Source organism: Lagopus muta, chromosome 3 (genome assembly GCF_023343835.1).
Source record: "Lagopus muta isolate bLagMut1 chromosome 3, bLagMut1 primary, whole genome shotgun sequence".
Lineage (NCBI taxonomy): Eukaryota > Metazoa > Chordata > Aves > Galliformes > Phasianidae > Lagopus > Lagopus muta.
In genome coordinates, this window is record NC_064435.1 from 62,582,205 (window position 1) to 62,610,067 (window position 27,863).

General features: G+C 39.5%; 1 protein-coding gene across 1 annotated transcript; it reads left to right on the plus strand.

The window, feature by feature from the left end:
- Nucleotides 1-396: 396 nt before the first annotated feature.
- On the plus strand, nt 397-27,833 carry CLPTM1L (CLPTM1 like). Its single transcript, XM_048940475.1, has 17 exons — nt 397-634; nt 836-936; nt 3,154-3,343; nt 4,557-4,699; nt 6,572-6,650; nt 9,228-9,345; nt 10,921-11,015; nt 12,546-12,630; nt 15,213-15,316; nt 16,392-16,457; nt 18,043-18,093; nt 19,008-19,090; nt 20,617-20,651; nt 20,921-20,976; nt 21,061-21,105; nt 24,749-24,864; nt 25,582-27,833. The coding sequence occupies exons 1-17, from the start codon at nt 470-472 to the stop codon at nt 25,664-25,666; spliced, it is 1,617 nt and encodes a 538-aa protein (XP_048796432.1). The 5' UTR covers nt 397-469; the 3' UTR covers nt 25,667-27,833.
- The last annotated feature ends 30 nt before the right edge of the window (nt 27,834-27,863 follow it).

Here is a 27,863-nt window from a genome sequence, read left to right on the forward strand (position 1 = left end):
GAGCTGCTCGGACTTGGGGGCTGCAGCCAGCGCTTGCAGCTGTTTTTGTAGGAACGTGAGCTGTGGCACTCTTATTTCCCACCCACATCTTCCCTTCCTTCTCCTGTTACTCTCTCCCGTGTAAACAGCGATAGGACTAGAGGGAGTGGCCTCAAGTTGTGCCAGGCTTCTTTCGCGTTCTCCCATATTAACTCCCGAAGTGCCCTGCGGTCACCGCACAGCTCCCCAGGTGAGCGCACAGCGCCACGCCACAACGGCCCCTTCAGCCTCCCTTTCACTGCTGAGACCGCCCCTCACGGCTCCTAGAATCACAATGCTTCCAGCCCCACCCCACTTCAGTTGCTAGGCGACGGGGCGCGACCGGAAGTGCAGCGGCCGCTTCCGCCGGAAGTGACGGCGAGCCGGGCGGGGAAGCTCTGAGCGGAGAGGGGGGGATGCGCGGGCGGCGGTGGCCGTGGGGGTGGCCGTCATGCTGAGCCGCAGCTCGTTCACCAGTCTGGCGGTGGGGGTGTTCGCCGTGTACGTGGCGCACACGTGCTGGGTCATGTACGGCATCGTCTACACGCGGCCTTGTCTGGAAGGCGGCACGGCCGCCTGCGTCTGGCCCTACCTGGCGCGGCGGCCCAAGCTGCAGGTGAGCGGCGGGACCGGGCCGGGCCCCAAGCCGAGCGATGCGGTGTCAGGGGCGAGCGGGAGGTGAGGAGCGCTCCGGCAGTGCTCGGACGCTCGGAGAAGTAGTGGGGTTGCGTTACTACGGATCACCGCGCTGAGAGTGCCGGTGGGTGAGCTGATGCTTCTGTGCCGTCATTCCCCTTTGCTGTCTTTGCCGTTTCAGCTGAGTGTTTATACTACCACGCGGTCAAACATCGGTGCTGAGAGTAATATAGATCTGGTTTTGAACGTGGAGGATTTTGATATTGAGTCAAAATTTGAAAGGTAAGTCTTAGAAGCTTGACCTGTTTTTTGCAGTTTGTAGCCTGAATAATACGTGTACGGGAATGCGTATGAAATAAGTGGGTTGACTGTTCATGATGGCAGTCTTGGAAGAATAGAGTTCTTCTTGTATTCTTTGGTTTTGGGTTGAAGCTATTCTTGCATACTCTATGGTCCGTTTGGTCTGCACTTGTGTTCATAAAGTGCAAAAGTACAAACTATAGAAGCAGTGCTGAGGCAGGGAAGATGTGAATTGAACATCAGCTCTGGAGCTGAGGACTAGGTGCTGCTATAGGTTAAAAGAAAAAAAAAAAAGGTCTTTTAAAGTATGTTTTTTTCCTTAATTAGAAGTTCCTAAAATGTTTCATGAACGACATCACAGTCCTGCCTTGCAGGTTTGGTACACTGAGTTCACGTAGTGTCAATAAGAGGACTGTTAGGTTTATTACATTCATCATACAATGGCTTGGGTTGAAAGAGACCTCAGAGATCATCCAGTTCCAACCCTGTGCTGTGGGCAGGGCTGCCCCCACACGAGCTCAGGCTGCCCAGAGCCCTATCCAACCTGGCCTTGAGTAGCTCTAGGGATGGGGCACCACATCTTCTCTGGGCAACCCGTTCCTGTACTTCAGCACCCCCTCAGTAAAAAATTTCCCCTGACATCTAATCTAAGTCTTCCCTCTTTCAGTTTAAAACCATTCTTCCTTTATGTGAGCTTCCTTTAAGTATTGGAAGGTCAGTAGCAGGTCTCTGCTTCTCTGGGCTAAACAGCTTCAGCTCTCTCAGTCTGTCTTCATAGCAGAGGTGCTGCAGCCCTTTGATCATCATAGGCCCTCCTCTGGACCCACTCCAGAAGCTCCATATTGAACACCTCACGGTCGCAAGAAAGAAAGCCTCTCTAAACAAAGCTTTGCTAGCAAATACAGAAGTGCTTGTTTCTCTCATATAGATTTTACAGACCTCGGACACTGTACTGAATTGTCTGCAATTTTCAGATCCCACTCTAAATACCTTACTAGTTGTGCTGTATCATTTCAACATTAAATTTACATCACCGTACTCTTTTTAGCTACGTAAACAAATGTTTTGCAGTAGCAAACTGATAGTACTGGTAGTAAAAACGGCTTCTCATTGTGAAAACCCTATGTCAGTGTGCCTGGAAATGCTTGGGACTTTATAACATGTACATAGTCTATCAGCTACATGATTTTTTTTCTGAACAGCTGTGCTTTCAGACTCTGAATGGAACCTGGAAGTCATACAGTGTTATCTTTCCTTGTGCTATAAAAACAAGCTTCTGTATAACTGTTTCAGTGCTAGTAATAATAGAAGTAAAACTTTTCTGGTGCTTCAGGGTTTCAAGATCTTCTGAAGCGATGTTAGCACTAAGATCTTGTCCTTAGATAAATTTTTGAGTGCACTCTTGTATTGTAAAGAGGTGTATATAATGATGAGAACTGTTTTTGTGCTTTATATTTGCTGCTTCAATTTTGTTATTTATAGCGGTGGTTTTGTTTTTCACTCTCTTGACAAAGATTTGCTTCAGCTCTTTGTCATTCTGCCTTTTTAATAATAAAAAAATACGAACTTCTGTGATTTAGGTCATATTAATCTGTGGCAGATTTTAAAATAGAACTGTTTTACTAACGTGGTCTTGCTGCACCAGTGAAAGCATCCAGAGGGGAAAAAAGCAAAGTGGTAAGGATGCTTCCTTGGCAAACTCAAGGAGAGTGAACTGATGGTGCTTGAGGCTCCACATAGCTCTGTGTTCAACACGCTGTAGCTGAGAAGGTAAAGTGCTTGGCTTTGGTTTTTTACTGATTTTTTTTTTTTTAAATCATGCCTACAATCTCTGAACACACTCAGCACCTGGAAGGTTTTTCTCTACAAATCCTAGCATAATTTTGACAATACAACATAGTGGCAGTGGAAAACATCGATACTGATAATGTGGGCCTGTTGTCTAGGGTAAGGAGGGGCATGCTGGACAAAGATCAATGTGACTTGAGGTAATAGTAAAACACAGTAAAGCAGGCACTGTGGTAACATACTGGAGCATAAGAATCTGAATTGATGCCGTCCAGCTATGGCTCTTTAGGGCATGTTAATGAGGTGTGCATTGTCTTGCTTCCTTTCAGAATATTGTTACATTTTCAGTGATCCCTATCTGTAACAACTTAATATTTCAACGTCTCATAATGTCCTTATTTTGTATTTTAGGACAGTGAATGTCTCTGTACCAAAGAAAACTCGAAATAATGGCACATTATATGCATATATCTTTCTTCATCATGCGGGCGTTTTGCCTTGGCATGATGGTAAGCAGGTGCATATAGTGAGCCCTCTGACCACGTACATGGTCCCTAAACCAGAAGAGGTTAATTTGCTCACTGGAGAGTCAACCACGCAGGTAGGTGGATTTGCCACCTGTAGGAGGACAAGTGGGGAAAGAAAATGCATTTCTTTTGTAGACACTTGTAGTGTTAGCATCTGCTATGCTTGCATCTATAAATGGTGGGGATGTTTAAAAAAAAAAAGGGGGCAAACAACCTCCCTCCATTCTTCTCATATGTCCTCTCATACACTAAAGGTAGGCCATTTAGCCCAGCAAATGTAGAGCCCACTGTTACACTGGCTACTATTAAAATATTTCCCTAGTTAATATTAATTTTTTAAGGGTTCATTGCTTTTGGTAGAAATAGTGTATTCTTCTGTAACAAAATTCTGCTGCTTTGGATAGTGAATCAGATTCCTGTGAAGTAATTTGCTTTTGCAAAATAGCGATACGTACTTAACTTTGACATTGCTGAGTGACCAAAATATACTGCTTGTTTTCCTATAGGATGTTCTCATAAGATGTTCTTTCATTTCAAGAGAATAAGACAGTATTTGCTAAGGGATACTACTATAATTACTCATCAGAGGGAAAAAAATGGTGTTATGTACTGAAATACTTACAGTGTTGTACCTCATATTCAAGGGGAGTTAGAGAATCCTTTGGAATCTGAAATACAGAGGTAGCTGTTAGTCCTGTTCCTAAACCCTATTAGAATAAAATTGAAAAGGAAATGAAGCTGGAGTCCAGCATTAAAAAGTCACAGTAGGTGGTGTTCATCCCAGGAAAAGCAAGTAGAATGCCCTGGAGATCTGAAAGCTCAAGTCTTATCCTGCTTCAGCACAGCTTTATACAGTATTTGGAGGCTCAGAAGTTCAAACCAAGTGATCTGATCTCTTTACTCCCCAAGATGAGTGTAGTTGATCATCCTTTTGTCTGTTTGGAAGTAACATCTGAATACTGTGCTATCTTCACGTTTGAGTGACTGTTTTCAATACATGCAGATGCCCATAGCATTAAAATAAATTGGAGGGATATTCACTCTCAGTGAACTGGGTTGTGAATGAGCACTGAAGTTTTTCAGTGTCAAATTCTGGTGGATCTTTACAATCATTTTGTCGTAGTTAAGCAAAATACTTGGTGTGGTTAAAATCAAGTTTCTTAACATCTATTCTGTGATACAGCTTACAACTCCATAGTTGTCTGTGCTTTAGAGTATTATCCTGTTCAGAATTCTGCATGGTTAAGCAGTAAGTATGTATGTTTATTGTTTATTGTGTTTTTAAAGCAGATTGAAGCAGAAAGACAGACCAGTGCTCTAGATGAGCCTGTTTCTCACTGGAGATCAAGGTTAACCTTGAACGTCATGGTGGAAGATTTTGTGTTTGATGGATCATCCCTCCCTGCTGATGTTCACCGTTACATGAAAATGTAAGTTAATGACTTAATTTTGCTGGGAGTGTTAATATAAATTTAATTCACATTTCTGTGAAAATTATCTTTCAGTATTTTTTGCTTAAATTTGAGCTGAAGAGACAAGAATAGGCACTCTTTAATGCCTGCATTTCAGCAGTGACAACAGTGAGATACTATGTACTTGAAAACCTTATTGGTAATATCTTGATCCTAGGGAGTTAAGGATTTAAAATATCTTTTTGTATGGGTGTTACCATGGCAACACAAAACAGAACTACGGAGATAAAAGTAAAATGCTGTAGCAGGCTTCGTACCCTCTTGTTCTCAAATCTGAAATACTTCTGGTCACTAAAGCATTTGTCTCTTGACCTTTACAGTTATCCTTCACATGCAGATTAGCTGTGTAAACAGTGAGTGCTTAAGTAGCACAGCTGATCTCCTGCATCCCATCTTTTTTTTTTCCTCTCTATGGCTTGCTTTATTCTATTTTGTCAGTGTTTTTTCATACATTGTGTCACTTTTTTCAAGAAAATACTAAAAAGTGAGCTTTTAGATGGGCAGTAGCTCTGCTCGCAGCTCGCTTAAATTGCTTCCAGTGTTAACCATATCAACAGTGCTGTGTTGGCTGGTGCTGCCGTATGTTGATGCCTTTCTCCACAAGTATCCTCTTAAATCCAGAAGGAGCTGCTTAGTCAGCAGACACTGGGATTCTGAAATAGCTTCCCAACCAGAATAGATAAACCAAGCAAGTCATAAGGCAGACCCAAAACAGGAAGGAGTTAATGAATCTTTTCTGGTCATGTCTAGATATAAGTCAGTGTTGATTTATTGTTGTATGATACAGGAAATAGTTTGGAAATGAAATAGCCTGCTTCAATTCTACTAGCAGTAGCTTTAATTGTAGTTATTTTGTAGAAATCGAACTTTCTTCATTTAGAGAATCTGTTTCTGACGCTGAAGTTAATACTTCGTATTATTGTTACTCTTGAGTATTTAGAACACAGTCTTTATCAACATGGGTAGAGACTTCTTTGTGAACTACTAAAATTCTATTTTCGGACTTTAAAAAGTTCAGTTATGTGACTTCCAGTCTGAGTACATCACAGTGTATGTAACAACTGCCTCCCTAATGAAGGACTTCAGGAATTTGTGCCTTTTGGGGCACTAGGCCAAACAGTTCTCTGAGTTACTGACAAAGCAGTTTTCTACTGGTTAATTTTATAGAGACCTCAAAGGATGTTAAACTACTACTAGCTTTGTGCAGATTTGAAAGATGATAAAGCAGTCCCAGCAAGTGCTTCTGTTCAGGAAGAGAGAGATTTAATGCTCCTTGTGCAATCCTGCTGATAGTATCCAGCCTTTTAAGGTGCATACCAGCCAGCCATCACTCTACTTAGTCCCATGCTGAGCAGAGCATCTGCTGTTACTGATCTGGTAGATGTCACCGAGGGTGTAGAGGGGTTGGGGAGGTGCTGGAGAGTTGTTGCAGCAGGAGAGGAATACTTGAGACAAAGGATGCAAATATACGGTCAGCACCTTTCTCTTTTGACAGACTTTTAAAGTTCCTTTATCCTTGTTCATGCGACGGCTTCAGCATCATCACAGCTGGTTCAATTTCTCTTTCATTCTTTTTTGCTTATTCTTTCTACAAAAAAGTAAAACTAAACTGAAAAGAATAAACTGGAATGCATACTACTTTTACGGACTTCTCTCAATGGGAGACCAGGCTAGCAGTTGCTTCTTGGTGTGTGCTGGAGACTAATGTGCTTGGAAAGATGGTGGGAAATACTTGTATGGGTAGATCTGAAAGTGCTGATTGAGTGCTAACTTGAATAGAAAAGTTTTTTAGGTCACCACAATTATAAAATCCATGTTTAAACATCCTAGGGTTCAGTTGGGGAAGACAGTGCATTACCTTCCAATATTATTTATTGATCAGCTAAGCAACAGAGTGAAAGATTTGATGGTGAGTAATAGAATGCCTTTAATTACATTTAATAGTAATCTTAAATATTGTTGTAATTAAAATTTTCTTCATAAGTTTTTTACTGTAATGAAAATCTATTACAAAGTGACTAAAGGATTCTATCAGTGACGGTTGTTTGACTTAATGGTCAGCTGAGAGTCTGAATTTGGGTTTTGAATCTCCCCATCCTTGCAGAAGTATTTGCCAAACACTTTCTTCCATTCTGCCAAAAGATGGTTGGGTTCCATTGTTGCTGCCTTTTGGAAGGATGAGGGGAAAACTGCAGCATCTGCTGTGGTGAGAGCAACCACATGACTCCCTAAGCTGGTTGATGAAGTTGTGTTTGTGTCTAGAAAAATGAGCATACTGAATGTTGATGGTACTGGAGTAACTTGGAGATAAGAGACCAGCAGTAGCTGGTCTCTTATTAAACAATAATGTATAATGCTGGTTTCTTGTTAAACGATAATGTAATATTCAGCATCTTCTAGGTAGGAGTCTTGGTAGATGAAAGCTTTCCATAGGCCTTCTAGATTCTCATTCCAAATCATGAAGTTTAGCTTAGACAAAGAATTTTTCTGCTGAATGTTGGGAGAATATTATTTAAGGATGCCTGTTGCAGGCTTATTTGAGAAAATAAACCCCTGAGCATTTCAGTTACAGATCGTGGTAGCAGGTAATTCTGTCCAGTATTTCTTTAGGTACACCTGTAATGTCTTTATCAGCAGTCACTGTCCTTTGTTTTGAGTTTCTTAACACAGCTCATTGTTAAGGTTGGTATGTTCATATGAGCTTCTAACTGGTTGTGTACCCTGTTTACAAACAACCTCAGCATTCTCATGTTAATAACATGCCCACAGTTGTCACCTATATCACAGTAAGTGCAATTGCAATGTGCTGCCTTAAAGTGATTGGGATCACTAAACTGAGTTAGTATTTGTAGACTTCTAGTTGTTCATTAAGAAGGAGTTCATCCTACTGATCTGCTGTTTAATTTGATTTTAGTGTTCAGGAAATTCTGTCTCTATCTTTATGGCAGTCTGATTTTCTCTCTGCATCATTCCTTACTCTTTAGTAGTGCTTTGTCTGTTACTCCAGATGGTGCTTGCTGCGTGTTACTTGCCCACGTATTTGCAAAATTTTTGTTTCCTGTCTGTCTTGAACAGGTAAAAATTCTTTTCCTTTTCTCCCAGAAATGTTGATGTAAACTTTAATAAGAAGCTGGAATGAGAACGGAGAGATTATAGACATCCCTTTAAAAGGAGAAGCCTGGAGGATCAACATACAGCATTCAGTAGAATCTTTCTAACATCTTCAGCCTTCAGCTGTAACCCATTGATTTTCATCCTGTTTGGATATCCCTTGCAAATCTCTGCTGGATTTGTAAAACCTCTCCCAGCTTTCCTTTCTCTCCCTTGCGTACATGTCTTCTACTGCTCTCTTTGAAAAGCCTTGAGAGGGCAGTGAGAATACTGAAGGAAAGAGTGCATGGGAGAGCCAACATAATTCTCAACCCACATCTGACCTTGATATCTGAGGACCCTAAAAGCATTTTCTGCAACATTAGGATCAGAAGAAACCCATTCACCTCTGATAAGTGAGAGCTAAGTATTACTGTAGAAAGTGTAGAGTAACAGTTCTGAGATGGGGATTATGATTGAGGAGTAAGAAGAAGCTGAGATTAATAGGTCTTAAACCACTGGCACTCAGAGGGCCTGCCTGGCTGTAGCCTTTAAGCTCTCCCTGAAAATTTAAAACATGTTGCCTGAACTTGTGCCTAAATAGCTGTGGAGAATTCTGTTATTTCTAAGGACAATTTTATTTTGTTTCAAACCTTTTTGAGAGACAGTCGGTTGTCATGGAGAAAGAGCTGTGTCAGTGTAAGACTTTTTTCAAAAAGAAAAAGGGTCTTTAGGAGGCCCTAGATATCTCTCATAATTGAAATGCAGATGAGACCGGAGAATTAAACTGAACTTATTTGCAGCACCTCATATGCTATGCTTTACAGGTAGAGTCTCTTACTTAGCTTTAGCTGTGCTGTTTTCACCTTTCTGAACAGGCAGCAGCATCTTGCTTTGCCACCATTGCCTTCATTTATCTCAAAAACATCCTCAGTTTAGTAAAGGTCTGGCTATGTCCTTCAGAATATGGTTTTTGTATGTGTGTGTGTCGTGTAGCTTAGTATAACCTTCTTGTGTACTTTCATAGAAGAACTGTCAGAATGGAAAATTTCTTTAAACACACAGTTTTCACTTCAACTGAGACCAGCAGAGGGAACTTCATGTAAACTTCTCAAGGGCTTTTGTATACAGTAACAATGAGGTTTCTGTAAGAACTTGAACAAAACAAACTGATCATTTAGCATTTCTTGGGGAAAAAAACAAAACATAACAAAACACACAAAACCAAAACAAACCAAAAAAGCCACTCACAAAGATTTCAAGCCTTTAAGACATCAGACTTAAAATTATGTGATAAATCATAATATGGTATAATGTTTCTTTAGTTTCAAAAAAGTGAATGTGATTGGTGCAATTCTTCTGTTAAAAAAGAAGCTGTTTCTGTTTTGAAATGCAGGTCATAAATCGTTCAACGACAGAGCTACCTCTTACAGTGTCATATGACAAAATCTCTCTTGGAAAACTTCGGTTTTGGATCCACATGCAGGATGCTGTGTACTCCCTCCAGCAGTTTGGTATGTTCTTATTTTTAATGACTCTAGGTGAAAACCAAATAAACAAGAAAAAAGCAACAGTCTTCTTTCCTTCAAGTACAAAGGAGGCACCGTTTTCTGGATAACTCATAAAAAGAGTTGGTGCTATAAATCTTAACATTGCTTTACTGTAATAAGGCAGGGTGGAAACAAAATGTTGACACGTGATACAGAGATGGAGGACAGAAGTGAAACAACTTTCAATGTTGTTTGGATAGTCCTATTGCGAAAGTAAGTGGCTGCAATTGAGAGCATTTTGATCAGTTTTCCTCTGTCATCCATGGAGTGGAGAAGGTAGATCAGTTCTTATGCAAGCTGTGTGTAGCTGGTCACTCAACCATATACCCATGGCAAAACACAGGCAAGCGTAGCAGAAAGACATTGGGTTTGAGCTGAGAATCAGGAAAAAATCGTGGTTCTGATTAAACTGCTACTGCTACTTCAGAACTGACTTGCCTCTTACTTTGACTCAGGTCAAGTACTTCAGTTATGAATTTATAGGGTAATACAGAGAAACTGAGAAGTGAAAGGCAATTATGATTTAGAAGCTTGAACATTAGCATGCTCTGTGTGTCTCATTCCTGCTTTTTCTGGACTGTACGAAAGTCTAAATTTATAGACAAGCTCTGTAGCTTGCAAGGATCTATCTAACTTTGTTACAACTATGAGTAGCCAGTTTCCAGATCATGTTAGCCTCAGTTTGTGAAATGAGGCAGAATGGCTCTTATTTGCCAAAGTATTTGATGGTCCATATTATGAGAACTGCTGAGAGTGCTCAGTTTTTCTGAGAAGTTTAGACTTTAATCATGGGGCCTGAGACTGCTTCATCAAGAAAGTATCTTTATGCTGACTGAAGAAGTTCAAAGCTGTAGCTGTCATTTGCCAAATGCAGTCCTTCATTCTGGCAACCATATTTATCACAGACAGCTCTCTTTGAAATAATGGTTGTCCAGTATATAAAAAAAGTAGAAAGCATTCCTCCTTTTCTGATTTCAAATGTCAGTGGAGAATACGTTCTTGGCTTACAGCTTGTGGTTTTTGGAGGATGCTTTTTCTTTTTCCTTTATCAAGGACAAGCTTCAGAGTTAATTCTACGAGGGCCATCAAAAGATCTGATGCTACACGTATTGTTATGTTTCTCACTGACCTCTGTTGCCTTCCACAGTGTACTCCTTTTCTTGTTTTTCATTTGTACTGTGAAACTCGCTGTTCTTGTTTAGATTATAAGAGTTCAGAGGCAGAGTTGAAGATCCTTATTCTTCCTACTTGCACCAGAATGACCTCCTGCGTCGTGCCATTCGTGTCTCAGTTGTTCAGCTTATGCTCTGTAGTTGTGCAATATGTTAAAGGCACATCTGTCTGCTTGTAACTGATGGGCTCTCTTTAAGGCTAGCTTAATAACTAGCCAATAAATGTGTAGATTCAGGTTTTACCAATAAAGCTACCATCTTGTTTTGGGTTTATATTTCCTTACCTAAATATATGATGGTGAAATAAGCCTTTCAAAGGAGTCTCTAACATAACAGCAGTTAACTGTCTACTACTTCTTTCTCTTAGGATTTTCAGAAAAGGATGCAGATGAAGTAAAAGGAATTTTTGTTGACACTAACCTGTACTTTCTGGCTTTGACCTTCTTTGTAGCAGCATTCCATGTAAGTGGAATAACTTTGGATTTCAGGTATTATAGAATATAATGAAAAAAGGGGGGGAGATGTTTGCACTTCAGCTCTCTTATTTAGAGAGAACTGTTCTTGGAAACAGTAACTAGGTCTTAAATAATAATCTTGACCGAAATATAAAACCTTTAAAGTTATTATTACTTTTTTTAAGTTGGAGTTCAAGTAGAGATCCAAGAATTAATTACCTGTCAACAATGGCTCAGGCTTTCTGCTAAGTTGAGTTGTCCCAAGGCTATCACTGCAGTGGCATAGCTACAGCAGTAGTAATACCAGTAGGGTATTATGTAGACTCAAACTGATAGAGTTTGAGTCTCTGGCTACTAACCCCTGCAGAAATCCAGATCAGCCTTGAAAGATGTGTGTAAATTGCAGAGCTTGTAGTTCTAGGCATAGTTATTTCTTGTTCTGTTTCTCTCCATCAGTATTGGGTGTGACATGGTATAAATGTAAATCTTTGTTTTGGTGGACAGTGTTTTAGGTCTCATTGTTCTACTTTGAACATCTTTGATGTCTACAGTTAGGTGCAATACAATTCCTGTCTTCTGGGAGAGAGAACTTGTTGAGCATGTTATGTTTCCTTTATACTTGCATTACATAAAATTAATAGGGTTTGAAAGTCATAGATTTCTCAACCATATCACTCTTTAATTTTTAATTCTGTTTATCAGACAGTAAGATGTCAGTAGGCTGGGGTTAGATATTCTGGTATTTTTTCTTTTGTGTACTATAAGAATTTCTTGAATGTGTGCTTCTTATTTTTTAAGACAGTGAATGTGTGAGGAAAAGACTGAAAGATGTACTGAGTAAAGGTACTAAGAAAACTGAAGAAAATATTTGTTATTCATAAATTTAATGCTAAAAAATCCCTGAAGTTTAGGCCAAATCATAGAATCATCATAGAATGGCTTGGGTTGGGAGGGACCTCAAGGATTGTCAAGCTCCAACCCCTCTGCCGCATGCATGGCTACTGACCTCCATATTTGATACTAGATCAGGCTGCCCACAGCTCCATCCAACCTGGCCTGACTGCTTACTGGCTTACTGTAAAATCCTTACTGCTGAAATAGAGAGAGAACCTAATTTGCAGCATAGTAGGATTTTGTTGAAACTTTGGTGCTATCCAAGCCTCAACTATCAGTCTGGTACAAAGAGCTTACTGAATTCAGCATGATTTTCCCTGATCTGTCAAAGAGCTGAGCAATTCCTGCAGGTATTCAGCTCTCTGTCCTCTGCCATGCGTTATCCTGTACTGGGTCACTAACTTTCTTCATGGGATGCAGCATTGTGCAGTGTTAGAGTAGAAACAGTACCTGCTGTTCCTCCTGCTATTTCACACTGCATTTGGAGCCTGGGCTTTTAAAATGTTTTTTTTTTTTCTCTTTAGCTTTTATTTGTTTTAATTTTTAGTTCACAGATGATCTTAATGCATTTTTAATTGTTCAGCTTGCAGTCTTTAATTAGTGCCTGTGCCAAGAAAATGAGTGTCCTTCTTGCTATTTGCAGCTTCTCTTTGATTTCCTTGCATTTAAAAATGACATCAGTTTTTGGAAGAAAAAGAGAAGCATGATTGGAATGTCTACAAAAGCAGGTATGGCCCAGCATGCAAAGTGATGTGTGTGCTTTATAATATATACTGTGTGCTTTTATTCTGACTCTAAATTGAAACTTTGTAGTTTTATCCAGGATGGCAAAACTAGTTGTTTTTTTGCATAACAAAATAGCTAGCAGGCTGGTTCTAACTTTGTTAGTATGATGGGGGTTGAACTGAATAGGATGTAGGAAGGGTGAGAGAAACAGTGGTCTGACATCACGTCAAGGCTTCCCAGAGCAGATGAAGGTAGCATGCAGCCACAGACACTTGAGATTTAATGCTCCTCAGCCTTGCTTATGGCATTAATAATTACTGACTTCTTTTTCTAATAGATTATCCATTGTGATTATAAACAGAACTGGAAAACCTGAAGCTATCTGGCCTCTGAGATTATCCCTAATGGTGTTGTGTTTGCAGACTGATGAAAACATGTCAGCAGTATCAATACAAAGAAAAAATAAGGCATTCAAAATCGGGATAAACAGCAGCATGATTTTTATGCAGAGAATCTGCTTATTGTCTTCCTAGAGTAGTTTTTATAAGGCAAAACTTACACTACATTTGGTATTTGCAGACAAAAATGTCAATAAAAATCCAAAGTGGCGCAGAGAATTTTCACTTTAAGTTTTAATTGCCAGTTAAATAGTTAAGACAAACTGGAAAGACTGAGTTACAAAGGATTTTCTAATCTTACTATCGAAATACCAGTTTTCATTCTCTAGTGACTAACTCATGGTTCTATTGTCCCTTTATTAAACCTTAGTTACCTTTCTGTTTGTATCTCTTTCTTTTCCTAAGGGAAAAGTGTGACAGGCAATTACCCCGAAAAGGCACAGTGTGATTGTTGGTGTCTGAGTGCGCTGTAACTCTTCCCCTTTTCTGTCCCTGCTTAGTCTAATCAGAGACTTGCTTGATAGACGTTTAGGTGCCTTCAGGATGTTGCAAAACCTGAGAAATAAACCTAAAATGTAGTTCTTACTATTTGCAAGCATGAAATCAGTTGTATGAGGTTCAAGAACTGTCATTAACTCACAGCCTTTCAAATTTCAGGAACTTATATAGTTATAATATATAGTTCCTATATATTAATATAGTGTTCCATAATATTAATATAGTGTTGAATTGTTGGTTTTCCTTCCATCTTATGTGATGAAGATTTCATTTAAAAGGTTTTTTTCCTTAGTTGTCTTTTTATTCTGACTGTCTGTGTCATAGAATTGTTCAGATTGGAAAATACCTTAAAGATCATCAGGTCCAACCACAACCTAACCATGCTACCCTAACTCTAATGACCCCCCACTAAATCATGTCCCTGAGCACCACGCCGAAAAGGTTTTTGAACACATCCAGGGATGGTGACTCAACCACCTTCCTGAGGAGCCTATTCCAGTGCTTAACAACCCTTTCTGTAAAGGAGGTTTTCCTGATATCCACCCCAAACTTACCCTGGCACAACTTGAGGCCATTTCCCCTCATCCTGTCACCAGTGAGAAGAGACCAACCCCGCTCTTGCTGTAAGCACCTTTCAGATACTGGAAGAAAGCAGTAAGGTCTCCTTTCAGCCTCCTTTTCCCCAGACTAAACAGCCCCAGTTCCTTTAGTATCCCCTCATAGGGCATTTTCTCCAAGCTCTTCACCAGCCTTGTTGCCCTTCTTTGGACCTGCTCCAGCACCTTTCTGTACTGAGGTGCCCAAAACTTGAACACAGTGCTCGAGGTGAGGCCTCAATAGCGCTGAGTACAGGGGCAGGATGACTTCCCTAGTCCTGCTCATCACTGATACAAGCCAGGATGCCATTGGCCTTCTTGGCCATCTGGGCTCACTGCTGGTTCATGTATAGCTGACTGTCTATCAGTACCCCAAGGTCCCTTTCCATCAGGCAGCTTTCCAGCCACTCCTCCCCAAGCCTGTAGGCTTGCCTGGGATTCTTGTGACCAAAATGCAGGACCCGACACCTGACCCTATTGAAGCTCATACAGTTTACCTTGGCCCATCTATCCAGGTCCCTCTGTAGTGCCTTTCTCCCCTCTATCAGATCCACACTCCCTCCCAACTTTGTGTCGTCCGCAAACTTCCTGAGGGTGCACTCAATCCCCTCATCGAGATCATTAAAAAAGATGTTAAATAGAAGCAGCCCCAGTACCAAACCCTGGGGGACACCACTCGTGACTGGCTGCCAACTGGATTTAACTCCATTGACCACAACTCTTAGGGCCTGGCCATCCAGCCAGTGTTTCACCCAGCAGAGTGTGCACCCATCCAAACCATGGGCAGCCAGAATCACAGAATCACAAGGTTGGAAACGACCTGCAAGATCATCTAGTCCAACCACTCTCCTATTCCTATTAGTACCACAAGCTACTAACCATAAACCATAAGCCAGCTGCTCCACAAGATTGTTGTGGGGTCTGTAGATCACTGGCTGTTTCTAGGACTGTTTGATCTATCAAGATGTATATAGTTCATGCTTAAACAGCTTAGGATAGAAATTAAATAAATGAGCCAACAGTCTTCCTTCATCTCAGCTGTTTATGTAAATATTAATAAGCCTTCTGTGGTTTGTTTTTTTTTCCACCTAGTGCTTTGGCGGTGCTTTAGTACTGTTGTAATATTTCTTTTCCTTTTGGATGAGCAAACGAGTTTACTGGTACTGATCCCAGCAGGCATTGGTGCTGTGATTGAGGTGAGTTGGTAAAGATCTAGAACCAGGTAGCAGTATTCTCTGCAGCATCTGTCATCTGTGTCTGGAGTTTTCCAGTATTGCTTAGCAGAGTATTCTGTAGCTTATTGTAGAAGAGGGTTGCTAAAGTCTTACTGGAAAAGCACTGCTGTGTCCCTTTATTAAATAACTAAACTGGGAGCATAGGTGTTCTCTGGGATGTGTCAGCACATATTGTGGAAGCCAAGCACAGAGCTGTGCTGAGCCTCCTTCCTGTCACATCACTGATACGCATCACTGGTGAGCAGGCATGTATGACCACGTCAGCAAACTTTCACAGGCACGTTTGGCGAAGAGCTGGCTGTGGCCCATCACACACTGCCCTCAGGACTGCAGTTTTCTCCCTGGCTGTGACTGAGGTGCTTGGGGAAGGAGGGAGGGACTGATGACTGCTCACCAGGCCAATGGGCTGCAGGTACTCCTTAGGAGCCCGCTTAGGTGCAGTGAAGCACAAAATCAGCCCTAATAGGAAGGAAGAATCTCTCTACCTAGTGTTGTTTGCAGATCTAATGATTTCTCAGTATATAAAAATAAATTTGGGATTCCCATGTGGAATTTTTGACTACACGTCTGTTGTAGTTGCAGATATGAATGCAAAGTCACAGTGTGATCCTTAAGATTTTACCTTCATGTATAAAACTAATTAAGCTTTTGTGAAAACTCTGAACAGTGGTGCTATGTAAAAACTTGCTTAACAGGTGGCTGCTGGAGCTCTGAGGTTCACAGTGGCTCTGAGCAGCTGACTCCATGGAGGCACTGCAGTCCAGATGTCCTGAAAGGACTCTGTTACTTCACTTACAGTACCTCAACTGATATGGGGACTTAGTAGTACAGTTTCTCAGTGTTGTGCTTGTCGAGGAACACACCATTTAGTTTGTATCAGCATTCAGACAGTATGTTTCTGTCAGACTATTACAGCTTTATGCAGTGAGTGCTTAAAATAGATATTCGAGGATCTTGATTCTGATCATCTGAACCTTGCATAAAAAATTCCTGTGGGTAATTCTTTATGTGCAAATTTTGTTTTTGTTAATAACAGCTCTGGAAAGTGAAGAAGGCTTTGAAAATGACAATCAAGTGGCAAGGCATACGACCCAAAATTCAGGTACAATAGACATCAACACTTCAGTGGTTTGCACTCTGGAGCTTTTTACCTTCTTAACAGTAACTGCAGGATACTGTGACTTGTGGTTTTCTGTGATGTGAAGATCTTCTCTTATGGATAACTGAAATGAAACAGCAGAATAAATAGGTTCAAATGTAAGAATTTCTTTGATCAATTCTGTAGAAACAGCAGCAATTTGTATGTATTTATGATGTGAGAAGCCTCAGAATTCCCCATACGTGCTGAATCTTAGCAGGTGGACTGTGCTCTTGCCTACTGTGTTGAAAAGTAGGCAACTTTACTTAACTGGCATTTTAATTTAAACTTAACTGGCATTTTGATTTAAACTAAGGAACTGAATTTTTCATGAAGCCGTAGGTATAACTTCTCTATTGTAGAACTAATGGAAGTTGTGTCATGCTCTGGGAAAAAGACAAGTGTTTTATAGGTCCTCTGGGTAAGAACTGTAAGACCAAAAGCTGTTTGCAGGACTTGCAGTGTCAGCAGGGGTTAAAATAAATGCAGGTAGTATTTCCATTTTATTGACATGAATGTAGTCTCTTTCAAATCTTTCATTGTCTGGTGAAATTTGGGGAAAAGACACCTTTGATTAAAGGATAGCCTACATTTAAATAGTTCCTTTTGTTGGTGAGAAACAGTTATTTAATATTGTTTACTTCATAGGATGAACTGGATGGGCTTTTGTTCTGTTGGGAGTCTTTACTTAAGAAGATTGTGGCTTTGTTCCTTTAACAGCGTTTGAAGAAATGTGTTTCTTTTAATGAGACTTTGACATTTTTGTAAGACTACAGGAACACAGCTGGTTGAATTGCCTATCTGTCTTGTTAAGAGTAATCTTATGTTGGTCTGGAAGCAGAAATTGATTAGTACTCATATTGACATTTAAAAACATCCACGTGCTCAAAACAACAACTCGCAGAAAAGAAAATCCAGTTCATCACATATTTTTCTGTTAAAGTGGCAGTATTTGCACAGTAGTTGCACTTTGCCAATTGTCTTGTCACTTGCCAAACGTTGATCTTTTGCCTAGAGGCTGCTGAACAGTATTTTCAACAGTAGAATTGTTGGACCATTTGTAATTCTTACGAAAATGCTGCTTTAAAAATAATGCTACCACTAATTATAGAAGAATTTAGCCTTTAATCTTGAGAAAATTTTTAGTGAACGAATAGGCAGACATGGAATTGAAGGTGATCCGTAAGTGATGCCTTCATGTGAAATGGTCATTGTTTTTCATAATCACTTCCTCTATCTGCCAGATGCTGTGTCATGTTGACTCTGCTTTTGCCTTGTGAACTGTTTCAGCTGTATTTCCTAAGCAAAAAAGTCCTGGATGTTGAGTGTAAAATATGAAGGAAAACATTAAACCTTTTGGTTACCCTGCTGCTGTGCAGCAGACTGAGCAGGACACCTGTATGACTGTTGTACGCAAGAACTGATAAGGTCTTTGAACTGTTACCTTGCTGACTGTGTAAGCAAGTGAGCTTGCAGTTTCATTCTCTATTTAGGGAGTCAGCCTTTTCTTCCAGTTCTGTCTTGATTATATATTTTATATGTATTGCAGTTTGGCGCATCCAATGATTCTGAAAAGAAAACTGAGGAATATGATACCCAGGTAAGAGGGAATCCTTGACTTCTGATCGATGAAGTCTATCAATGTGGTCTGCTCTTTTGCTGGTTTTATTCCTACAAGTGTATTTTTCATCTTCTCATACTTGTTAAAGGGATCATCATCATGCAAATGATCAGATAGTGAAGATTCATTCTAATGATTTATGAAAAGAAACAGCAAAAGAGTTCTTTGTTAGCTGGATTACAGTGTTTGAAGAAAATGTCATCTGTACTAAGGATGTCAAACTAGATGAAACTAGTCACAAAATTTTGTCTAGCAATTAATATGTCTGCACCAACAAGTCATGAGTGATTGAAAGCACCTTTCCAGAAACTTGTCCTCTTGTGACTGTAAAGCTCATCAGGCCTCAAATAAATCTCATCAGATTTAAGGCACACCATCTGCTTTCTTTAATGGAAAGATTTAGAAGTTATGACATTAATCTAGGGGTCACGTGCAGATATCAGTACATCCATAACAGGCCAGAAATCTTGAATTACGTCTGTGTTTGAAGCTGGAATCTGGTTGAAACATTTTTTGAGAAGCAGAGTGGCAAGCAGCATATCTGAAGAAAAGTTACTCTTCGTGTGTATTCCTTACAGATTTGAAAATCAGTATTTGTACTTGTTACTTGTGCCAGTAGAATGATTGATCATAGGTAGCAACAGTGGTGTTAAGTGGAGGGCAGCTCTCAAACTGGCCCACACTGCTTATGTACTGAGGTTTTTGGTGGTCTCAACTGTGCACTGGAATTTTCAGGATCTCTTGAACTGAAGCATTCTGGAAATAATAGTAGACATTTAGAAATAGGAAAAGATGTTCAGGAAAAAAAAGATGTGGCTGTCTTTGAGATGATGCCATGAAAAGTCTGCTGTATATAAAATGTGAACTAATAAACTATTTTCTTTGTCCTTCAGGCTATGAAATACTTGTCATATTTACTCTATCCACTGTGTATTGGAGGTGCAGCTTACTCCTTGCTGAATGTCAAATACAAAAGGTACTGTCAATCTATAAAGGATCTTATAAAAGGTTGAAACATCCCCTGTTTTTTCTGTATTGATTAATTGGAGATGATGGGATATAGAAATCAGTTCTGTTTATGTGACTTACAAGCTAGGGAGTGTAGACTTGTATGGAATTTAAGGCTGGAAAGTGTAGCCATTTTTTAACACCCTGTAAGCTATGGCTTATTTCAAGCTGTGTTTTTTCACAAGTAGTCTGATATTACTGTAGTACTCAATAACTTGCATACAAGATTAAGCTGTCAATCACAAGAGGAGGAAGAAAGCTTCTCTTTGATGTTCAGAGAGCAGATAAGATGACAGGGAGAGATAAGAGGTTACTGTGGTTGAGTTCAGTAATCAAGAGAAGCAAAAACTGTCCTCAGATTATTTGCTTTGACCAAGGGATTTCTCCCTTGAGAAATGTGGCAGGTAGGATGACAAACAAGCAGAAGTGTTTTTGAGAAAGGAGCCTGTACTTCCTCAAACCACAGACTTACTGTGAGACATCAACAAGAGCTGAAGGGTCTGTATTTCAGGAAAAGGTGAAACTCCAGTCAGCCTTCCCTGAAAACAATACAGCTAGTTCATTTTTGACTGAGAGAAGCAGACAAATAGATAGCCATGGGACTTTGCTCTAGGAAAAAAATCTGCAAACACATGCTTGGTGATGGCTGTGTAGGCTGTTTTCATAGTTTCTAGGCCCAGAAGGGATGTGGAGGAGAACAAGTACAGCCTTAAAATAACAGGAGAAGAATCTTCTGTTGCTGTCTACGTGTTCTATAACTCTTGTACCAAAACTTAGGGCCATTTCTCTCTATTAGAAAATAGCTTCTTCAGAAGGTTCTTGTCTCATGAGTTAACAAATATATGGCATATAAAAATTCTGGCACTCACTCTCTACCTGCAGCAGATAGAACAGCTCTCTGCTATCTACTATTACAAGCAGAAGTATGGAATTTGTACCATCTAAGCCATCTGTAACGTTACTAATGCTGGAGCTGAGGGTTTGCTCCATTGAACGTATGTAGGGAGGGATTGTTAGATTTAAGGAGAGAAAAGTGTAGATTTCTTGTGTTTTCTCATTATCTTTTATAAGTGCTAACTTTTAGGGGTTTGCATCGAACAGTATTTGTGGTCTGTAATCTGTGAACTTCTTACAGTGCCTTGTCAAGTGCCTCCTTAACATTGAGAAGACAGTGTTAGAAATACTGACAGGACTCAGTGTGCAGCATTGCCAGGTGGGGTGCAGAAATCTTAGAACAATCTCCAAAGGTATACAAGTACTTAATAGAGCTCTCCAGAATTACTGGATGTGAGGCATCAGCTGCGTAATGATCAGCAGCATCTCTGGAGCCCTTCTACTCCAAGGCAGGTGTAAGGTGTTCGGTTTGTGTATAAAGCAGTTCTCAACAGATCCACTTCTCAGAGTTGTCAGAGTCCTGCTGTGTAGGTGTTGTATGACAGGTTCACATTTTTAGTTGAGGTGAGAAAGTAACTGGATTGTCTTGTTTGTTTACAGCTGGTACTCCTGGCTGATTAACAGCTTTGTCAACGGTGAGTCCCTTCTTATTTTTTTATTATTCATGCTTCTTCCATTGGAGGCAAAGACTCAAAAAATCACCAATATTACTTGCATCTGCATGGAACAATAACTTGAACATAGGTTCCAGAATTATTGCAGTAAGAAAGGGAGAAGAATCAACTACAATTGAAACAGAAGGATTAAATGTATTTTCTCATTAGGAAAATCTGTAATTCTCTAATTGGGAAAGGATGCTTCTATTCTGCCTTTGTCTGTTAAGTTTTCTGTATTTTATCTTCAGGAGTGTATGCTTTTGGTTTCCTGTTTATGCTGCCCCAGCTGTTTGTAAATTACAAGGTGAGACTGAAAAGCAATAAAAGGCAACTGCTGTAGTGTCTTCTTCCAGGCTTTAATACAAATGATACATTCTTTTCATCCTAGATGAAATCTGTTGCACACTTACCCTGGAAGGCTTTCACATACAAAGTAAGTAAAGCTTTAATTTAAAGACTGGTTCTGTCATTTTGAAAACAATTTTCTGAGAAAAACAACTAAGTATTATGTAGCTTAAGGCTGTGAGTGCTTTTCTTTTTGTTTCAAGAACTAAACTGCCTGTAAAAACAAATTTGTTTGCAATCGTTCTTCAAGGAAAAATAAATCCATTTCTCATAACAACTTTCCTATAAAGAGAATCTCATCCAAATTAGGGTGTGGGTAATTTCGCTTTTTTACTGTCACCTGTCTTAGGTATGTACAAATGTTGGCCTTGCAAATGATCTAATGTTCAATTTAATACTTCAATAAAGCAAAAAAGAGATTACATTAACAGAGTATAATTCTCAATATTATAAGAGCACTGAGAGGCCACATTTTAGCAAGTTGTGGGAGATACCAGAGACAGAAGTAAAGTACAGATTGTTTTCTGCTTGTGTGGTACTTCCCAGCTTCTGGGAAAGTGCAGTGACAAATGTGTGCTAGGCTGTGGTGCGTTGTCCTCACTACCCAGTCTGTAGGAAATGATGCAGCACTGTGGCAAGGCGCAACGTGAGGCCTTGGGGCAGGGGAAGCAAGTTTATTAAAAATAAGTCAGCTTACTGATGCTTTGATACCTACACACCCACAAGCACCTCTGTGTGTGTCTGAGGGGTTGATATTGTATTCATCCATCCAGATGTCTGTGCCCAGGTATGTTCCTTGCACTGACAGGGAGGACAAGCAGCACCCGCTATTGAGTTTCCAAGTCTGCTTTATTTGCCCTTTGGGCCAATGTATTTCAATTCTCCTGAACTTAAGTGCTTCAAAAGGAAGTATTAAAAGCTGCTCAAGATACTCTGTTCAGTTCTGAAAAGATAGTGTGTGATAAAAGAAATGTAGTCTTAAAACAGAGTGCCTGTTATAACTTCTCCATATCTGTGAGCCCACAGCAACAGCCCAGATTTCTGATATTTTATGTGTTGAAGGAGTATTGAGCCATCTGGGAGAAACAGATTGGAGTATAGATAATAACAGCATAGTAACTAAATAGTTTTCAATACAGCAATCAGTCCAAAAATAAAAATAAGGTCCTAATTTTTCAAACCCATAGTAGGTAAATCAGAATGTTTTTAATAGAAATAAAAGGCGCAGGGAAGGAATTTCACAATTTTGGCAAAATTTATAACTGCAAAGAGATGTGAGCAGTTGAAGGACAGCAGGATGCAAGGGCAGTATTGAAGGTAACCTTCATAGCAGAATTTGGCTTCTGAAATGCCTTTTCTTAAAGAGCATTTACGGGGCTGCTGTTAAGAGATGCCAGAAACTACCACAGTGAAGCATAGGTATACATAGAAAAGAGTGTTTTCAGCTATGTTCAACTTCTTGGGCTATTTCCTAGTGGGTATTTAAAGTTGCTTGCTCTCTTCTGTGCTCCTGCAAAAAAAATAGTCCAAGGTCTCTTCTGTTATTGTTCGTTTTGTTGTTGTTTTTTTTTTTTGGAAATAAGAGAGCACTTTTTTCCTTTAAAACTTAAATATATATATATATTTTTTTGCTAAGGATGACTTTGGCAAAAATGCAAGCATTCCTAAATTTTTGCTTTCTGTAGTTCTACATTTTATACTTTCATCAGGCATACCTTCAAATGAAGTAATCCCAAAAGAAAACTAGCTAGACTAAATACTATTATATGAGTTGCCTTGATGTATTCAGTTTCCATTATTTTTGAGGACTGCCTAAATGCCCATGGGAGGATGAAACTTTTTCTTCCTTTCATCATCATAGGATCACTCACTTGGGAGTTAACTTGGAAAGGCCTCGTTTTCTAACTTGCCAAGTTTTGGTGGTTTTTTTTTTTCCTTGACTGATCTTTGTGCAGGCTTGAGAAGTGCCATACATATTCTTTGAACACTTTGGATTGATGGATTAGTTTTGACTTGCCAGAAGGAGCTTTCCTGTTGGAACTAATAAGAACTTCTTCCTGTCCAACACCTCAGTGTTCTTCTCATGCTTCGTTTCATAATACCAACAGTAGTTTAATTTTCAAGAGCAAGTCTTTTTTTCCCTTCTTATGACATGGATTCATGCACTGTGAAGCCAGAATAACAGCTTTCTGATAATGAAAGGAGAAGCCATTGTAAGGAGATTGTTTGCTAGCCCAGTAGTGAATATTCTTTGCTGAATTGGTTTTCTGGATGTTTTTAGTGAGCTTATTGCACCATCTTATGAGTACTAAAGCTGGTATACTATGAAGAATTGACTAGTCTTCTCTATAGACCAGAAACAGATGCAGAGGAGTTGCCCTGCTCTTCACTTCCTTTACCTTCTCTCTTGAAATAATGTCATCTTTGCGTGTTCAAGCCTCTCTGCGTTGCTTTCCCAGCAAATGTCTGTGAATTTAAATTTTGTCACTGATGAAAGTGATAAATATTTCATAATTGCTTCAGAAACAGCCTAGAGTATGTCTAGCTGAGCAGAAATGGTGTAGAAAATTGCATCTCAGATAAGGGATGGATGTTTGCTTCCAGGAAAGCACTGAAAATGTTTTAAAATCTCCCCAGGGCTGCCAAGTTAATGTTCTTAAGAGCAGTAAATGAGTAAGTTCTTACAAAAGTTTCAATTTACCCACAGAAAATGAAAGTGAACTATGACATTTTGTAAATCTTAAATCATTTGAGTAAAGTGTTTGAATACATTTTTTTTGTCAGTTTCTTTTAAAAATTTTGCTGAAGTTGAATACATGTTTTTCCTCTCATACAAAAGTACTCTCACTTACCTCAAAACAGTATCATGGCATGGTTTGGGTTGGAAGGGACCTTAAAGACCATCTAGTTCCAATCCTGCTGCTATAGGCAGGGACACCTCCCTCTAGGCCAGGTTGCTCAAAGCCTCGTCCAACCTGGCCTTCAATGCTTCCAGGGAGGGGGCATCCACAACCTCACTGGACAACCTGTTCCAGTGTCTTACCACCATCACAGTAAAGAATTTCTTCCTAATACCTAGTCTGCCAGTTTAAAGCCATGTTGCTTGTCCTGTCACTACATGCCTTCATAAAAGGTCCCTCCCCAGCTTTCCTCTAGATGCTGTTCAGATACTGGAATGTCACTGTGAGGTCCCCATGGGGCCTTCTCCAGGCTAAACAGCCCCAGCTCTTTCAGCCTTTCAGTATGGAAGGTGCTCCAGCCCCCTGATCATCTTCATGGCCCTCCTCTGGACCTGCTCCAGTAGCTCCATGTCCTTCTTGTGTTGGGGTCCCCAGAACTGGACACAGTACTCCAGGTGGGGTCTCATGGGAGCAGAGCAGAGAAGCAGAATCACTTCCCTTGACCTGCTGATCACATTTCTTTTAATGCATCCCAGGATGCAGTTGGCCTTCTGAGCTGCAAGAGCACATTGCCAGTTTGTGTTGAGACCTATATCCTTTTTAATTTAACTGTAATTCAGTAAACAGTATGATCTTCATTTAAAAAAAGCACTTCAAAGTTTGCAGTGGTTTTTCAGCATTAAATGTTTTTATAAAAAAGAAATAGTCTGTGTATCTGCTGAACAACACTAGTAAGCCTGTTTCCTATTGCTTTGTATTAATTCCTTGCTTCATTTTGTCTGATTTTGTTTCTTGACAGCTAACTGAAGTGTTCTGTTCTTTTATTTGTAGGCATTCAACACCTTTATTGATGATATATTTGCTTTTATTATCACTATGCCAACATCTCATAGACTGGCATGCTTTCGAGATGATGTTGTGTTCCTGGTCTATCTCTACCAAAGATGGTATGCCTTTCTTCAGTATTCCTAAGAGTTTTTACAACACTTCAGATTGGCATAAGAACTACAAAGCAATCTGGAAAGGCTATATGCTGTAGTCATTAAATCATAGAATCACAGAATGGTTTGGGTTGGAAGGGACATTTAAGATCATCCAGTTCCAACCCTGCTGCTATACGCAGGAACCAGCGTGCTCAAAGCCTTATCCAGCCTGGCCTTGATGGATTCCAAGGAGGGAGCATCCACAACCTCACTGGGAAACCTGTTCCATCACAGTGAAGACAAATATTTCTCTAAAGAAACGATAATTTTAAGCCAAGTTTATGTTATACCAAAATGGTAAATGCAGATTTCAGTTTTAGGTTTATATGCTCACACTAAGAGTAGTAAAGTAGGTCTCCTTGCAAGGTGAGTTTTTTTTCTAGAAATTAAAAACTCAACAGCTTTTGAGAGGGGCTGCGCCCTGGTTTTGAATCTGTCTCTTAATGATAAAATGTCTCTTAAGAGTCCCCCCCTGTTACAATACAATTTGATAAGTCTTAGTATTTGGTGTTTCTGTAGCTAATTTTTAAGTCTGTCATATTTTTAGGTCAAAAATGGAAACTGAAAATATGATGAGAAAGGAATTCTGTTCTAAAATTGAATAGTAGAGAACTGATTAAATGTCCTTCAGACAGCAGGCAAGTAACTTGTGGGTAACAAGTTTTATTTTTTTCCTGCCAGGCTTTATCCTGTGGATAAGAGCAGAGTGAATGAATATGGAGAATCCTATGAAGAAAAGCCAAAAAAAAAAGCTCATAGGGAATAATTAATAATTAAAGATTCTGACCCTGGACTTCTACTGATTATGTGTATTATCTGGTCTTAAGGAAGAAAAACTTATTTAATAAGAGTATTTTTAGAGCTTATGACAGAACTACATGGACTATACATCTTCTATATTGCCAAAAATCTAGTTTTGATATCCTTCTATTTCAAGATCCTCGTGTGTCCTCACAAGGTCCACAGTCTGACAGATGTCATTAAATAATCTTCCTGCATTTAAGCTCCTCTTCAGTGAAAACCTTAAGTGTCCAGAGCGCTGTAATTAATATCCAGATCTGTGTTTTTAAGGCAACTCAGTAAGTGGAAGTGCGGTGCCATGCCACTGTGAAAAGTCAAAAAACTAACCAGTGTGTTGCAGCAGAGTCAAGCATTACTGCCAAACTGGAGGCTGTCAAAAAGAAAATGTGTAATTATCCAACTGTTTGCTAATTACAAATCGTCCTCGTCTGATAACAGAAATCATGGGAATTTTAGAAGTTAGTATTAAATTTATATGTGGACATAGGAAGTTCGGAGCTTCAAATCTGTTGGCAATAAAATGAGACAGATGGTGGTGTTAAAATTCAAATTCTAACCATTTTCTTAGCCAACAACATTGACAGAGGCTATCAGTTGTCTTAAATGGAATGAAGGTGTGAAACAGCTGTAACATGATTTCTTTTAATATGTATCCAAGTTCATATAAATCTTTCTGCATTGTTGACAAACCTTTTTTGTTGCCATAGTAGGTATTCATGTAATGCAAATCACTGTTGTGTGCTAGGAAGGTCTCTTAAAACATCTTAATTCTTCGTAATGTGGTATCTGAGTGACATAAAGGGCCAATTCCCTGGTGTTTCAGATTTAATAATTCCTTGATCCTTCTCCTGTTTCTCCTACCCCCATTGTATTTATGTGATTAAACACATCATTCAGGTGGAATGGCTTTGCTCGCTTACTATACCGAGCACTTCCTGGAAAAAGGGAAGAAAACCAGCCTGGTGAAGAATAAGCATCTTACTTTGAAATAATTTAAACAGAAATATCCAGAAGGCAGAATTCTACTTTGTAGTTCTGCTTTTCCTTTGGCCAATAACTGCAGAGTAACCCTAATCATTCTTCAGCTGCCGTGGTAAATAGTACCCTGTTTGTACAAGGCTATTTAACTACTGTTTGCCACTGACTGAAAATATTAATTGAATAACTTCAAAGAACACAGATAGATTGCAGTACTCTTTAAGTGCTCTATGAAGTAGCTTTTATCCAGATATCTGATACTGCAGAAGTGTTACGCATACTCGAGTCTCAGAAAGATATGGAAACGCACGTAAATTCTTCTGTCACAGAGCACAGTCTTTCTTATCCTGACATCCTTATGCACTACTGGCAATGGAAAGGAGTCTTGAAGTGAATATTTACCTCATGTTTATGTTCAGACGTCTTTACATTGTTAATTGTAAATGAGGAGGACTGTAGACCTGTTGATGTTGGCATTAAATATCCATAAGTCTATGCAAATCTGAGGTTGTGGCTGTTGTCTTGTACGTTTTGGATTTGTTTGGAAGAAGCTGTTTGTTGTTAAGCAAATTCATTTGGGACTCTTACTTCATAACAGTAGTAAAAAATGCAGGGGCGTGAATGAATTTCCTGATACAAATAATGCAAATGATACGTTGCCTTTTTGGTGCCATTTCAGAACAGTCAATAATTGATTCTTCTAAAGTGGCTTCTGAAAGTCCAGAATACGATATTTGGGTATTTCTCATGTTTCACCATTTATTTTTTGCATGCAGCTGGTGAAAAGTCACTCTTGCACCTTTACATACTATGAGCTTATAGGTCTTTTGTCTTGCATTTCTGATGACAGTAACCTCATAATATTCCACACAGTAGTCATAAAGAATATAAAATTAGAACATTTTAATTTTAAAATGATTGAGACTTTCCTGTTCAAGTCATTGTTCTATGCATTCCATTTCCGAATAAAAAAACCTCACCATATGGAATACAGTTTTCTTCTGTTGCTGGAACATCGATGAAAACTTTCAGTGGTGTAACTTTGGAGATTCTGAATGTTTAAACTTCTCTGTTGTTGGCTTAAAACAAAACTGGATTTCCTTATGTTGTTAAGGCAGAAGAAAAAGTGCTTACATAAAATGTCATTAAATGCATGGCAGCTCGTGCTGAATTATCAGTGTCTC